The sequence below is a fragment of the Theobroma cacao genome, chromosome 3 (genome assembly GCF_053813885.1).
Source record: "Theobroma cacao isolate CCN51 chromosome 3, ASM5381388v1, whole genome shotgun sequence".
NCBI classification, from domain to species: domain Eukaryota; kingdom Viridiplantae; phylum Streptophyta; class Magnoliopsida; order Malvales; family Malvaceae; genus Theobroma; species Theobroma cacao.
In genome coordinates this window covers 3,201,835-3,214,605 of record NC_142641.1, presented here as the reverse complement: position 1 = coordinate 3,214,605, position 12,771 = coordinate 3,201,835, and the positions used below count along the sequence as shown (strand labels likewise).

The window sequence follows — 12,771 nt, the reverse complement described above, 5'->3', positions numbered from 1 at the left end:
TAATAATAACAATAATAACACTAATAATAAAAAGAATGACATCTGTTCTTTATTTTTTTAAAAAAAAATAATTAACATTACATTTCATATATAATAGAGCTTTACCAGAGCTGCCTGAGCAAGACAGGAGTCAAGCCAGAGGCAACAAGAGGCAAGAATACACAGCTTGGACTGAAAAACAGATTGTGATGAGGTCGGAATGATGTCATTTTGAAAACACTCTAAATACACATAAATATATTTGATTTGTAGAATAGAATAGAAAGGGAATAAATTTTATGTGTTAGATATAAAATAAGATAAGAATAATTATTATGTAGTTTAATTTATTAAATGGAATTGTTGTTCTCACATTATTTCAATGTTTGGTTGATAAAAATAGTTTTGGAATAATAAAAGAATAGGTGATAAGAATATAAAAAAACTTTTTTTACAAATTATGATTTTTAATTATAAATATTAAGTTTTTCTAATTTATCAAAAATATTAATAACTCTTAATTAAAATTTATTATGATTATTTAAATTAATTTAATTTTTCTCCATTTTTGTTTTTAAAATAATAAATATTAACAATTTATAATTTATTTTAAATATTAATAATTGTAATTAAAATTTTAGTTTTATTTTTTAGTTCGAAATATTAATTTTTTATAAATTATATAAAATTTTAATTTAACTTTTTATTTTAATTTCATTTTATTTTTTCCTTATTTTATTTTATCGTTTGGACACTGGTGATGTGGTGGACGCAATGAAACCCAGCATGTATGGTCGCTAGGGTATTGGAGGACGGCAAGGAAATCAGAAAGAAAAAGAGGCAAATTAGAGAGAGGAGTGAGGCAGAGAAGGAAGAAAGAGAAAGAAAAACAAGAAAATAAAAGGATTCCTTTTACATATTAGGGTTAGGTTTTATTATATACAGAGTAATAATTTCATAAAATGGTTAAGGGTATTCTTGTTTAAAATTTTTTTAATCTATTCTATCGCAGGTGGAATATCTATTATTCATTAGAAATCAATAATAATTATTCCGATTTCTCTCGAAATGATCATTTTGTGAACTAAACAACAAAATAATAGAGGAAAAAAGAATTGCTCAATTAAACATGCTGATAGCAGCTTTCATCAAGGGAAAAAAAAAAGCCAATGGACCGTTGTTCACACTCATTTTCTCTTCAATTGACTTTTGGTTGATTGCAAGTCACAGCAATAACAACAAAGTCCCTTTCTACTTAGTTGGTCAACTAAAACATATACAACTTCAATGGGACTCTCTTGTCTTGACTTGGATTATTGACTTTTAGTTTTTCTGTTTGTTTGTACCCAGATGCTAATTTTCTTGAATGTACATTTTTCCTGCTAATTTCTCAAATTTAAGCAACATCTTTGAGAACAGGGGAACTGGAGAAGTACCAGGCTCACTAAATCAGGTAAACTGTCTTAACTCTTTTGCGTCTTTCTTTAGAATCATACCTCATGCAACACCTCATATAACCTTCAGCTCATCATGTGTAGGGTTTTCCTGTTTCATTCTCTTTCATGTTTCCTTTTCTTTTTTCCCTGTTTTGTTAATCTTATTTTGGCCTAAAACTAGTCAGAGTGATTAGATATATAGGGACCATAACCCCGGGCTCTTTTCAAATTTCAAGTCCATAAAGCCATCTTAATGCATTTGATGCCAAATCTTGGACGAACTTTGTTGTAACACTGGCGAATCTGCTTGCTCATCGTCTTTGTTATATTGCTAAAATGGTTTTCGTTTCATATTTACAAGGAGCCTGTATGGAGCTTGCAGTAGCGTCGATCTTTGAAATGATGAAATGCTTTGGGCCTCCAATTTGCAAGTACTTGGACAATCACCGCAAACTTGATGAAAAAGTGGAACATCTTAGAAGAAAATTGAATGATCTAAACATTCGAAAGCAAGACATAGAGTCAAGAAAGGAAGCAGAGCTTCGCAGCAAAAAATTGGTAAAGAAAGAAGTCGAGAAGTGGTTTGTAGATGTGGAAACGATGAATGCAGGAATGCAAGCGCTGGAAGAAAAGCTGCGCATTGTCTCCTACTTCTCACGTGCCCGCCTCGGAAAGCTCGTTTGTCGAAAGATTGAAGAAGTGAACGAAATTTACGAACGAGGTAGATTTCCTGAAGGTGTCGCCATTGATGGACCTCCGACCATCGGAATGACATTACAGACAACAAACCTCGAAGGTGAAATCGATATAAAAGAACTAATTTGGGAATACTTAATGGGCAATGTGGTTGGGATGATCGGAGTCTGTGGAATGGGCGGCGTAGGAAAAACTACCATAATGAAGCATATCAACAATCAGTTGTTGAGGGAGAGTCGATTTGATAAGGTTATTTGGGTCACTGTATCGAAAGAGTTCAATGTTGTCAAAGTGCAGGAAGATATTGGATCCGCCTTGAATCATTATCTTTCTAATGATGAATTGGAACGAGCAACTATGTTGATGGATATCTTGAAAAGAAAGAGATTTGTTTTAATCTTAGACGATGTATGGAACAGGATTTCCCTGCGTGATGTGGGAATCCCTGAACCAACTTTACAAAATGGAAGCAAGTTAGTAATCACTAGTAGATCAATTGATGTTTGTCTATCTATGGGTTGTGAGATACTCAAGGTGCAACCTCTTTCAAAACAGGAGTCCTTCAACCTTTTCGTAACTCATGTAGGGGATGATGTTCTACAGCTTCCAGCTTTGGAAGAGATTGTGAAGCTTACTGTTGACCAATGTGGTGGATTGCCACTCGCCATTGTGACAATAGCCGGTAGCATGAAAGGGGTTGATGATGTTCGTGAGTGGAGAAACGCACTAAATGAATTACGTGAATGTGTAAAAAGTGTGAGAGGTTTGGACAATGAAATATTTGGGCGTTTGATGTTTAGTTATGACCGTTTGGGAGATCCAAAAATTCAAGAGTGTTTCCTATATTGTTCCTTGTATCCTGAAGATTATATAATTGAAAGGAACGAGTTAGTAGAAAAATGGATAGATGAGAAACTAATTGATGAATATGGGAGTAGACAAACAATGCGCGACAGAGGACATAGTATTTTAAACAAGCTTGAAAATAATTGCTTGGTAGAGAAGGTTAAGGATTTTTTCGAGAAAGGGGTCAAGATGCATGACGTTTTGAGAGACATGGCATTGTCTATTAGAAGCGTTGGACCTCGATTCATGGTGAAAGCTGGCATGCTATTAAGGGAACTACCAAGCGAGAATGAATGGACTCAGGATCTTGACAAGGTTTCCCTGATGGAAAATTCAATATTGGGAATTCCTCCCCATATCTCACCAAAATGTGGATTTCTATCCACCTTGTTGCTGCAACAAAATCATGGATTTGAAAGGATTCCAGAAGTTTTCTTTGAGCACATGCATGGATTAAGGGTTCTAGATCTTTCTTATACAAGTATTCAGGATCTGCCAAATTCCATTTCTAAGTTGGAAAATCTTACTACACTGGTACTTAGAAGATGTTACAGGTTAAGATATGTGCCTTCTGTAGCAAAACTAAGAGCACTGAGAAAGTTGGACCTTTTTAATACAGCTATTGAAGAGGTCCCTCACGGTATGGAAAAGTTAGTAAACCTCACTTATCTTGCCTTACATTCAGGGAGTCTAAAGGAGCTACCCAGGGGAATACTACCCATGCTTTCTCATCTTCAGTACTTGGCAACCACACTCAACATAAACGGAGAGGAAATGACCAAATTGGGAAAGCTGGAGACTTTGACAGGCTCATTTCCTGAGGTGCAAGATTTCCAAAACTATGCCAAGTTTATATGGGGTCAATGGCCTACCAGTTACCAGCTTGTAGTGGGATCACCTTGGTCTGCTGAGCATGATGATTTGACCGAGCTGTTTGAGAACCCTGAGGAATTTCATAATGGGATAAATCTTATCAATTGCGCGATAGGAAGAGAAGATCTTGTACTTCTCCCAAATGATCTTCACGCTTTGGCTATTAAGAAGTGCCCCAATCTCTTAAGCTTAAACACCATTTCTTTGTTCCATGAAGCTAATGACTTGAAGATATGTTATATTAGCGAGTGTGAAGGGATAGAGTGCGCACTTGACTTGTCATTATTGTCTTGCAACTCAATTCAGAACATTGCGGTGTTAAACCTTAAGGGATTGTGCAACTTGCGCCAACTTGTTAGTGGACTAGCCATCGAATCTACATCTCCAGCCACTCCAGCTGCTCTGGCACCGCCTGCCATCTTCTCTTCCCTTGTAACATTTGAATTGAGCAACTGTTCAGGCATGAAGAAGTTATTTTCGCGTGAGATATTGCGGGGCTTCCAGAACTTAGAATTTCTTAAAGTTGAATCTTGTGGTAAAATGGAGAAAATAATAGCAGTGGAGGAAGATGAAGGAAATGGCAAAGGAGGAGGACGGAGTGCCAACATAACAGCATTCATTCTTCCCAAATTGAGGAGGCTAGTCCTGTGGGAACTACCGGAATTGAAAAGCATTTCAAGTGCTGGTGTTATGATTCATGCAGATTCTTTCCAATACATTTGGATAGTGGACTGCCTGAAGCTAAAGAGGATTTCACTGTCTCTTGCCCTGCTAGAAAATGGGCAGCCATCGCCTCCTCCCTTCCTCGAAGGAATCTACGTAGAGCCAAGAGAGTGGTGGAAATCAGTGGAATGGGATGACCCCAATGTTATGGATGTCCTCTCACCTTTTGTTGCGTGTAAAGAAGACTAAAGAGCCACTTGAATAAAAGTGTTACTCCCTCCAAATTTTGTCTTTATTCGATTCTTTCATACGCTCATATATATACACATAGTTCTGAAACATTCTTTAGCTGGAAAAATTAATTCCAAGCAAAGCATTTTATATCAACCTTAAATCAGCTAAAAAACTTGGTAAAATCCCGAACTTACCTACAAAGAATGTGTATAAAGTGTCTTAAACACGTTCATGCCTGTGCTTTGTTTTGATGTTGGGATGAACCAACTTCAATGTTATGGTAGGTCCATGGACCCCGATGTTCCAGGTTCTAAAGTAGAGAACCAAATAAAGCAATTAAAGGCAACATCCAAAACAGAGCAAACAAATATGCGAAAAGATAAAAGTTTCAACCATTTATCTTCTTGTTTCTTTATTTAATCATAAGTTAGCATATATCAAAGGAATAGCTCAAAAGACTAGCCATGTTGTACATCAACCACATCACCCATAGATATACCTATTATTTCCTACTATCATCATAATGTAAATATAATATAAGTAAGAAAGTCTGATTATAGCTACATCTTATTCTCCCAGCAGCTTATAAAACCATCTTCAAAACTCAGTAGCTCAACTGCCACCATATCATCTCGATCCCTTAGTATCATATGCGTAGCCCAACTCAGTAATTAGGCTTTATCTGATGCCATGAGTTTTTCCACTCTCTTCCTTATATGATTATCTTTTGTGCTTTCTGCTTTACAATGCTTGAAGTTCTAACTATTTCAGCTTCTTTTTTTCCTTTCTTTTCTTTGCTTTGTAAGTAAATAGGAAATCCGAACCAGACAAAACTCCCTCAAATGGTATGCCACCACTATACCAAAAATTAATAGCATTTAATCTCAGTTTGACCATGCATTTAGCATGGAAGTTTAGGGCATTGTTTTTTTTGCAGTGTGGAAAAGCAAAGAATCGCACTGACTTATATCTTGATTTGATTTCACTAGAGGTACATCCCATGTGAAGCAAAAAACTGAAAATCCGGGTGATTGACCTGATGCAGCCTTAGCCAGTTTTCTGCAGCCTGCATAAGGGAATTAGCATGTTGACACTCGCTCACGCCATTCTGTGTCCACATGGATCCTTTAAATTTATAAGATGCCATTCCAAAAACAGGTAGTGAAATCTGCGGTATACCATCAGCCTTATCGGGATATACTACAAATGGTGTTTGGCCACTTCCGCTGCCTACAAAAGCCAAATAAGGGTCACTTAAAAGACATGAGAAATATTTAAACTATTTTAAAAAACACAAAAACATGTTGTAGGATGCGTTAGTATGAACCATAATTTCAAATCTCTAGTATGAATGACAATTCAAAATTTTCTTTGCTATAAAGCATTGAAACCATGAAGGAAGTGAATAAAAAGGTCTTCAAAACTATATCATAAGTACTTATACATTATGCACTATATGAGATATCATTTTATCATAGTATTCAAGAAAGATATAGATCAAGGCACAAAAGATTCAAAATGCATCTACCAAATATCAGAGAAGATATCAAATTGCAAAAGTTTGAAGCAGATAAAACTGACCAGTACCAGTAATAGCAAAATCTATGGGCCATTTAGTAATTCAGAATTGGCTGGACAACTATATAACAGGTTGCTGAAGCCAATGTATTAACACTGGAAGAGTCACCCACAGCCTAATAAGATCCCTAAATCTAACCTCTAAAAAACCTTATGGTCAACTATTCCTCACCAGAAGACCACGGTGCATGCAAACTCGTGTGTTGTGCCACAAAGCCGAAGAAAACTAAAAGAAGATATCGTTACATTTTCTAGCAGAATGTGATATAGATAGAAAATATCAGATGCTCAAAGACATAAAAATAAACGTGCATGTATCAGAGTTTGCACCCTTTCTATATGGAGCAACAATCGAACTTTGCTGTTTTCTTGGCGGACAGTCCATCTTGAGACTCACCTCATCAAAAGCTCATATCCAATGTTTTAAGTTTTAAGAATGAAGAAAGACACCTAGCAACTAAAAGTGATCAATTTGCTTCTGGAGTAAAGTTTCTCCCAGAAAGGAACGCCCTGGATTCAGCACATGCAATGGGATGAGGAATGCAAATCACATTTGACTAAATAATTTTAACTTTTCAGTATAACAGCAAGCAGATATTGGCACAAAAAGCAATCAGTCATAAACGTAATAATCTGATACAAGCAACTTAATAGGTGAATGAAACAGAAGGGGTATTCATTTTCTTAAATGTTGCATCAAAGAACAATATAATATTATAAAATCTATCAATTTTAGATCACCACTTCACTGAAAAAGGTTGAGATTACGAACAAGAAAAGGGGGGCAGCAAAAAAGAAAATGGGAAGCAAGGGGGGGGGGAGAGACAAAGAGAGAATTTCCCCAATCCACTATAACAATAATAAAAAAGATGGTGATTACCTTCTATGGGTGTGCAAAGGGAATGGTATGTTAGAAAGCATGCATCCAAATCTTTTAATGTAGGACCTGTAGGTATTCGGTATATGGGATACCTACAAAGGTACAATCAAGGAAAATGAACATTTGTACATTACCCCAAAAAGAGAAAAGGTGATACAGGAACTTTACCATGCAACAGATATCCAACTGATGGGTAGTAAGTCACAACTTCTTAATGTCTTCAAACCAGGATACTCACAAGCCAGGTCAAATATCTGTAACAACAGTAGAAGAGAATAAAAATAAATAAATAAGAGTTGAAGCAGAGATCAAACCAGATCCAGTAAATAAAAAATAAAATAACTAGCCTTGTCTGCCAAGGGTTCACGACTATAAGGAGTATCATGCTCAAAAAACTCAAACAGCAGGCGATCTCGAGAGTTCCCAGCTTCACTATCATCACTTAAAAACCCTTCATGCAGTGTACTGTTTTCATCACTTATAGACAAACTGCTAACTCCAAAATGGATATCATTTGTCAAATTGAATAGACTACGCCGCTCTCTAGAAAATTTAATGCCTTTTTCTATTTCATAATCACTACTTCCATCACTACTTGAATCTCTGTAGTAGTCACCATCACTCTCTTCTCCAGATAGCCTAACAAGACAATTCAAATTTGTTGCAAGTTAATAAATCATGCATACACTCTAACTCAAAATACAAAGTAGAAACACAGAATTTGATACAATCACATTGTATCCAGTCACGGTGTAACCTAAATTGCTGAAAAGTGAAAGGAAGAACAACTTGGTAGCAAGATAAATTGAACAAGTACGGACATCCCCTATTGGAAGGCACATGTTTATCATAATGGAACAGCATATAGCCACAGAAAAATTACTTTTACAAAATTTTTATTAAATCGTCATAAATAAGAATATGTTTTAGATCATTGAATGACTAAAAGATACTCCACTAGTAGTATTTAATTTTCCACACCGGGAAAATGGATTTCTTGTGCATTAAAGAATCATGATTCAAAGAAATTTGACAATGTAAAAAAATCACTCTGATCAAGTTTTGCAAAGCCTCAACAATTTAGGCATGCAAAACCTGAATAAAGCACATGAGCTGAGTTCTTAAGTCATGATCAAGACACTTACTTCCCAGTAGGGGGGTGGGGGGAGGGGTTTGAGGATTTTACTCCCACATCGTTTCAGGGGGAGGGGAACCACTAAGCCAAAGGCTCTTGGTTTCATGAACAAGACAATGCTTTCTTAAGTTTAGCATACAAAAACATGCTATGTTGCCATACCTGGTGTAAGAAAACATAAGTTAGTTCACTGTACACACATGCTCTACAATTTTCTATAAGTAAGAATATCCGTTTTCAATTACCCATGTTAGGAACAAGAAAGTGCTTTTCCCTAGTAGAGACCTAAAGATAGGCAACATGTTTATATCCAGAGTAGTATCTTTATTTAGGCTACTGCAATACTACAAGAATCCATCGACATCAAGCTTCTTAAGGTAAAACATCTGATTTAATAATTCCCACACCCTAGATCCTTCACGAAGACAAATTACAGTATCATTATTCTCACCTGTGAAACTGCCTATAACAAAATCCTAACACCGTATAGATCAACAGTGCCAGCCACTAAAACCACCAGATCACTGCTTAGTTTATGGATAAACCAAAAGAAGTAAGGGATTTATATATATATATATATATATATATATATATATATAGGTGACCAAATGATGAAGAGGGACCAAGGGGGTGCAACCCCAGAAAAAACATTTCATTCTCTAAACCCTATTTCACAGAACTACCTTTACTGAAAGTTGATAAATTAAATTTTGCTCTCACTAAGTGAACAACTAACAAAAATTGTTTTTGAACAAATTAAAATGATTTTTGGTCTTTAATGAATCAACACATAAGTAGATCATACTGGCAGTATCTTTATGTAAAGATAATAAAGCATGATGATTCTTCTGGAGAAGAAGATTCCTAAAAATGGATCAATAACAAAAGAAAAACATATTGCATTTTTTAAATATCAATAGGCAATTTTCTTTACTGTTTTGTACCTTCAATAACCACAAAGTAAGCAATGCAACCCAAGTCTCAAAGAAAGGAATAAACAGAAAACATCATTAAGGTATTTTCCTCTTCTGGAGCTACAAATAGTATCTGTCCATTTTCAAAATCATAAACCAATGACATCATCCTTCCATGAAAAGCCAAGCAAATGTTAAAACAAACAGATGAACAACCATTGAAGGAAAAGAATACAAGAAACTATAGTAGACAATCAGTATAAAGCAAATTAAATGATACCAATCAGCATTTAGAAAACAAGTAATAGCACCATTCGATGGGCGTCAGATAAATGACACTGTACCACAAGTTGAAAAGTATAACCAATATAATGAAGCAGAATAAAGAAATTGCAGCTGGCCAATAAAACACCGTAAATTCAAGAGAGGGGGAGAGGATGAGAACTGAATTCATCTGACAGAATAGAATGACAAATTAAAAAAAATTGTGCATCCAGGTAAAATTTGTACTACTTGCTGCAAAACCTGCATATTTTTCATCAATATATCGAGATACATGGGACATTTTACCTCAGCTTAGCATTTGCATGCATAGATTCACCATATAATTGGATCCCTGACAAGTATGGAACATAGTACTGAACAACACCATCACTCCCGTCAAGTACCAAAGGCACCCCAGCGCCATATGCACTCCATTCCTTGAAAGACTCCCACAAATCAGACAAGGTAAAGTAAGGCTGAAACTCCACATCACAAGTCCTCCGTCCCCTCATCGTTTTCTACGCCAATACAAAAATCAAAATTCATTAAAATCCCCAAAATAAAATGAAAAAAAAAAAAAAGAAATCACCAACCATAGCATATAGTTGTACTCTAGCCGATGCTTAGATGATTGAATTTCCTCAAATTCTCAAATTCCAAACAACAAAGTAAAATAAAGCCCTATTCTAGAAAATTCTACTGTTTACATATCCACACATGATGAAGAAACAACTTAGCCAAATACCAAACAACATAAACAGAACTCCCATAATCCATATAAGAAAAAAAAATTGATTGCTCTTTCTTACAATTTTAAGCAACCAAGTAGAAAAATCATACAGATGAGAAAAGGAATATTAGAACATATCAACCTTTGAAAAATACTGAGCCGTGACTGAAGGCCTGGTCGACTCCAGGAACCTTTCAAGGTTACTCCTTGAGACCCCAGTTTCCTCAGAGCACGGAACAGTACTTGAAACCAAAGTCTCCTTAAGATTCTTCTTCTCATTATTATTATCAGAAGCTAAAGCCCTGTTCTTTGCTGGTGATGATGACGAATTCCTACTACTTTTCTCATTATCTTCCTTAACAACTTCCTGTTTTTGCTTCTGTTTTTCTTTTTGGTTTTGATTTTTTCTAGCTTTAACTGGAATGTAAAACCGATCCTCTCCTCGAACCTTCCCAAATTGCGACCCAGTCCCCAGCATTCTCACTTTCAACTTTTTATCTATTATCAGCCCTCCGCTTGCTGCCTAGAAAACGGAGGAAGAACAGAAACAAAATGCAAACAAAAAAAAAGTCCAAAATCAACTGCTTTGTTCTTCAAACTCTTTCAAAAAATCAACTCAAACAAAATTTAAGTTAAACAAAGCATGGGTTTGTTGAGTGAAGTAAAAAGTTAATCAAACTCTCAAATCTGGAATGATAAATTTGATTTTTCCTGAAGTTTCTTGCAGTTTCTTAAGAAACAAACAGGAAGAAGAAAAAGAACCCAAAGGTTTTCGGTCAAAGAACAGAGAAAAATGTCAAGTAGGAAGAAAGGGATTGTTTGGTTAATCAGAAAAGGGCAGTCGAGAATTTGAGAGAGAAAGAAAAAAAAATGGGAAAGGCGTGATGGAGAGGAAAGGAAGACTGAACCACACTGTTTCTATATACGTTTTCTTCAACTTAGTTCACCAACAGGCAACAAGGAAGGAAACAAAAGCATTATCATTATCTCTTTTTTTCCCTTAATCCACTCCTTAATTACAAAATTAATTTTCATTAAGTTCTTAATTAATTTCTTTCCTTATTTTATTTATTGAATTGAATTTATTGGTTATTGAGAAAATAATTTCGGGGTTTTTTTTTATGGGGAGGATTAATTAGGTGAAATAGTTGAAAAGGATAAAAAGGATTTGTAAATATGAGATTGGTTGGGTTCTGAGGAAAGCAACATGTGCGGAGCAAAAGAGTAGGTAAGACACGTGCATAAAGCATTTCTTCTAACATGCTACCTTTTCCCATTTTTTTTAATTATATAAATTTTCAAAAAATTATATGAAAATATTATTTCAAAAAAAAAAACACATAATACCTAAAATGATCCATAAATTATTAAATAAATTTTTAATTTTTTATTACATTCATTTAAGTTTTTATACTTATAACTAACGGTAGATTAATTATAGTTAACATTTTATATCATATGGTGCTAACTTATCATAACAAATGATAATGTGATATGCTTATGTGGCATGGTAACACTAACACGTGGTATTTTTCACTTCTAATATAACATAAAATTAATAAGTGGCATTTGATTAATAATAATTGTCAATTATTAGTAATAAAGTTTTATTTAATTTAAAATAAAATATAAAAATTTGATTAAATATAGTAAAAAAATAAAAATTTATTTAAATTTTATTAAATAGTTTAGACGTTTTTTAAAATAGAGTAAATTCTACGTAGGTTCTTGTGGTATAGTTTTTTTTTCATATAACACCTTGAGGTTGCTTTTTTCTCATATAAAATCTTGTGTTTTTTTTTCAATAATAATAATAATGTTAAATTGTTAGTTAATTTTTTATAAAAAATTAAAAACCTTTGTGTTTTAATTTTTTTGTTTTTTGTTTGTTTAACAAAAAAAAGTTCAGGCTTCTACAATTGAAGAAAGGAAATCTTTCGGCACAAACTACTTTATCAAGGGGGTTTGTGGACACCTTTAGAAAGTAGCATCCAGGTGTTGTGGGCTGTACTTACAGCATGGTGGGCACAAAACTAACAAAAGGTGGAGGCAGGACTACTTCCTAGTCTCAGAAGCCATTGCTGATGATGTTCATGGCTCGTACATTCTCCCTGAAGTTATGGGTAGTGATCATGGCCCTATTGGCCTTATACTCAAGGTCTAGTCTAGTCTGCACAAGCAACACTGGATTAATTGGTGTGTGGACGGGATAAATGCAACATTGTTGTCAACCAAAACCCAACTTGAAAGAAGTTTGAGAGTGTTGGGAGTTAAACATTGGAACTTCGCTGATGCAATTGCTGCTGCACTACTATGCGGCAGAAAGCAAATACATCTTATGCTGCTGCCATTGCTTAGTTTTTTTCTAAAAGCAGATCTGCACAGAGGTTGTAGTGCTAAAAATAGGAAGAGGGTGGAAACTCAAAAGCCATTTGAACTTTATGAGATTATATTAAAATGTATGGGGCATTTGAAGAAGAAAACACTTGAACCTGCATCTGAAGCAGAGAAGGAACTGAAGAAAGCCAGTAACGGTAAATGGG

General features: G+C 34.9%; 2 protein-coding genes across 3 annotated transcripts; one reads left to right on the top strand and one right to left on the bottom strand.

The window, feature by feature from the left end:
• The first annotated feature begins 1,335 nt into the window (after window positions 1-1,335).
• LOC18604179 (disease resistance protein RPS2-like) lies at window positions 1,336-4,819 on the top strand. The gene is made up of 2 exons (XM_007036534.3): window positions 1,336-1,432; window positions 1,777-4,819. The coding sequence occupies exon 2, from the start codon at window positions 1,785-1,787 to the stop codon at window positions 4,740-4,742; it is 2,958 nt and encodes a 985-aa protein (XP_007036596.3). The 5' UTR covers window positions 1,336-1,432; window positions 1,777-1,784; the 3' UTR covers window positions 4,743-4,819.
• A 278-nt stretch (window positions 4,820-5,097) lies between these two features.
• LOC18604178 (uncharacterized) lies at window positions 5,098-11,173 on the bottom strand. Of its 2 annotated transcripts, XM_007036532.3 has the most exons (6): window positions 10,371-11,171; window positions 9,805-10,016; window positions 7,533-7,824; window positions 7,354-7,439; window positions 7,186-7,277; window positions 5,098-5,957 (listed from the first exon to the last, which is right to left on the bottom strand). In XM_007036532.3, exons 1-6 carry the CDS (start codon window positions 10,704-10,706, stop codon window positions 5,713-5,715), a joined length of 1,263 nt encoding a protein of 420 aa, XP_007036594.3. In that variant the 5' UTR covers window positions 10,707-11,171; the 3' UTR covers window positions 5,098-5,712. The 2 variants fall into 2 exon arrangements, with proteins under 2 accessions (XP_007036594.3, XP_007036595.3); XM_007036533.3 differs by lacking the exon at window positions 7,186-7,277 and having other exon boundaries at window positions 10,371-11,173.
• Between the last annotated feature and the right edge of the window lie 1,598 nt (window positions 11,174-12,771).

Bases quoted from the DNA above. Each gene is read 5' to 3' on its own strand.
- LOC18604179 (XM_007036534.3), top strand. From the start codon at position 1,785: ATGGAGCTTGCAGTAGCGTCGATCTTTGAAATGATGAAATGCTTTGGG.
- LOC18604178 (XM_007036532.3), bottom strand. From the start codon at position 10,706: ATGCTGGGGACTGGGTCGCAATTTGGGAAGGTTCGAGGAGAGGATCGG. The intron at 7,825-9,804 runs GTAAAATGTCCC...TTGTCTTGTTAG, and splicing joins CATGCAAATGCTAAGCTGAG to GCTATCTGGAGAAGAGAGTG. The intron at 7,440-7,532 runs GCTAGTTATTTT...CTGTTGTTACAG, and splicing joins GTGAACCCTTGGCAGACAAG to ATATTTGACCTGGCTTGTGA.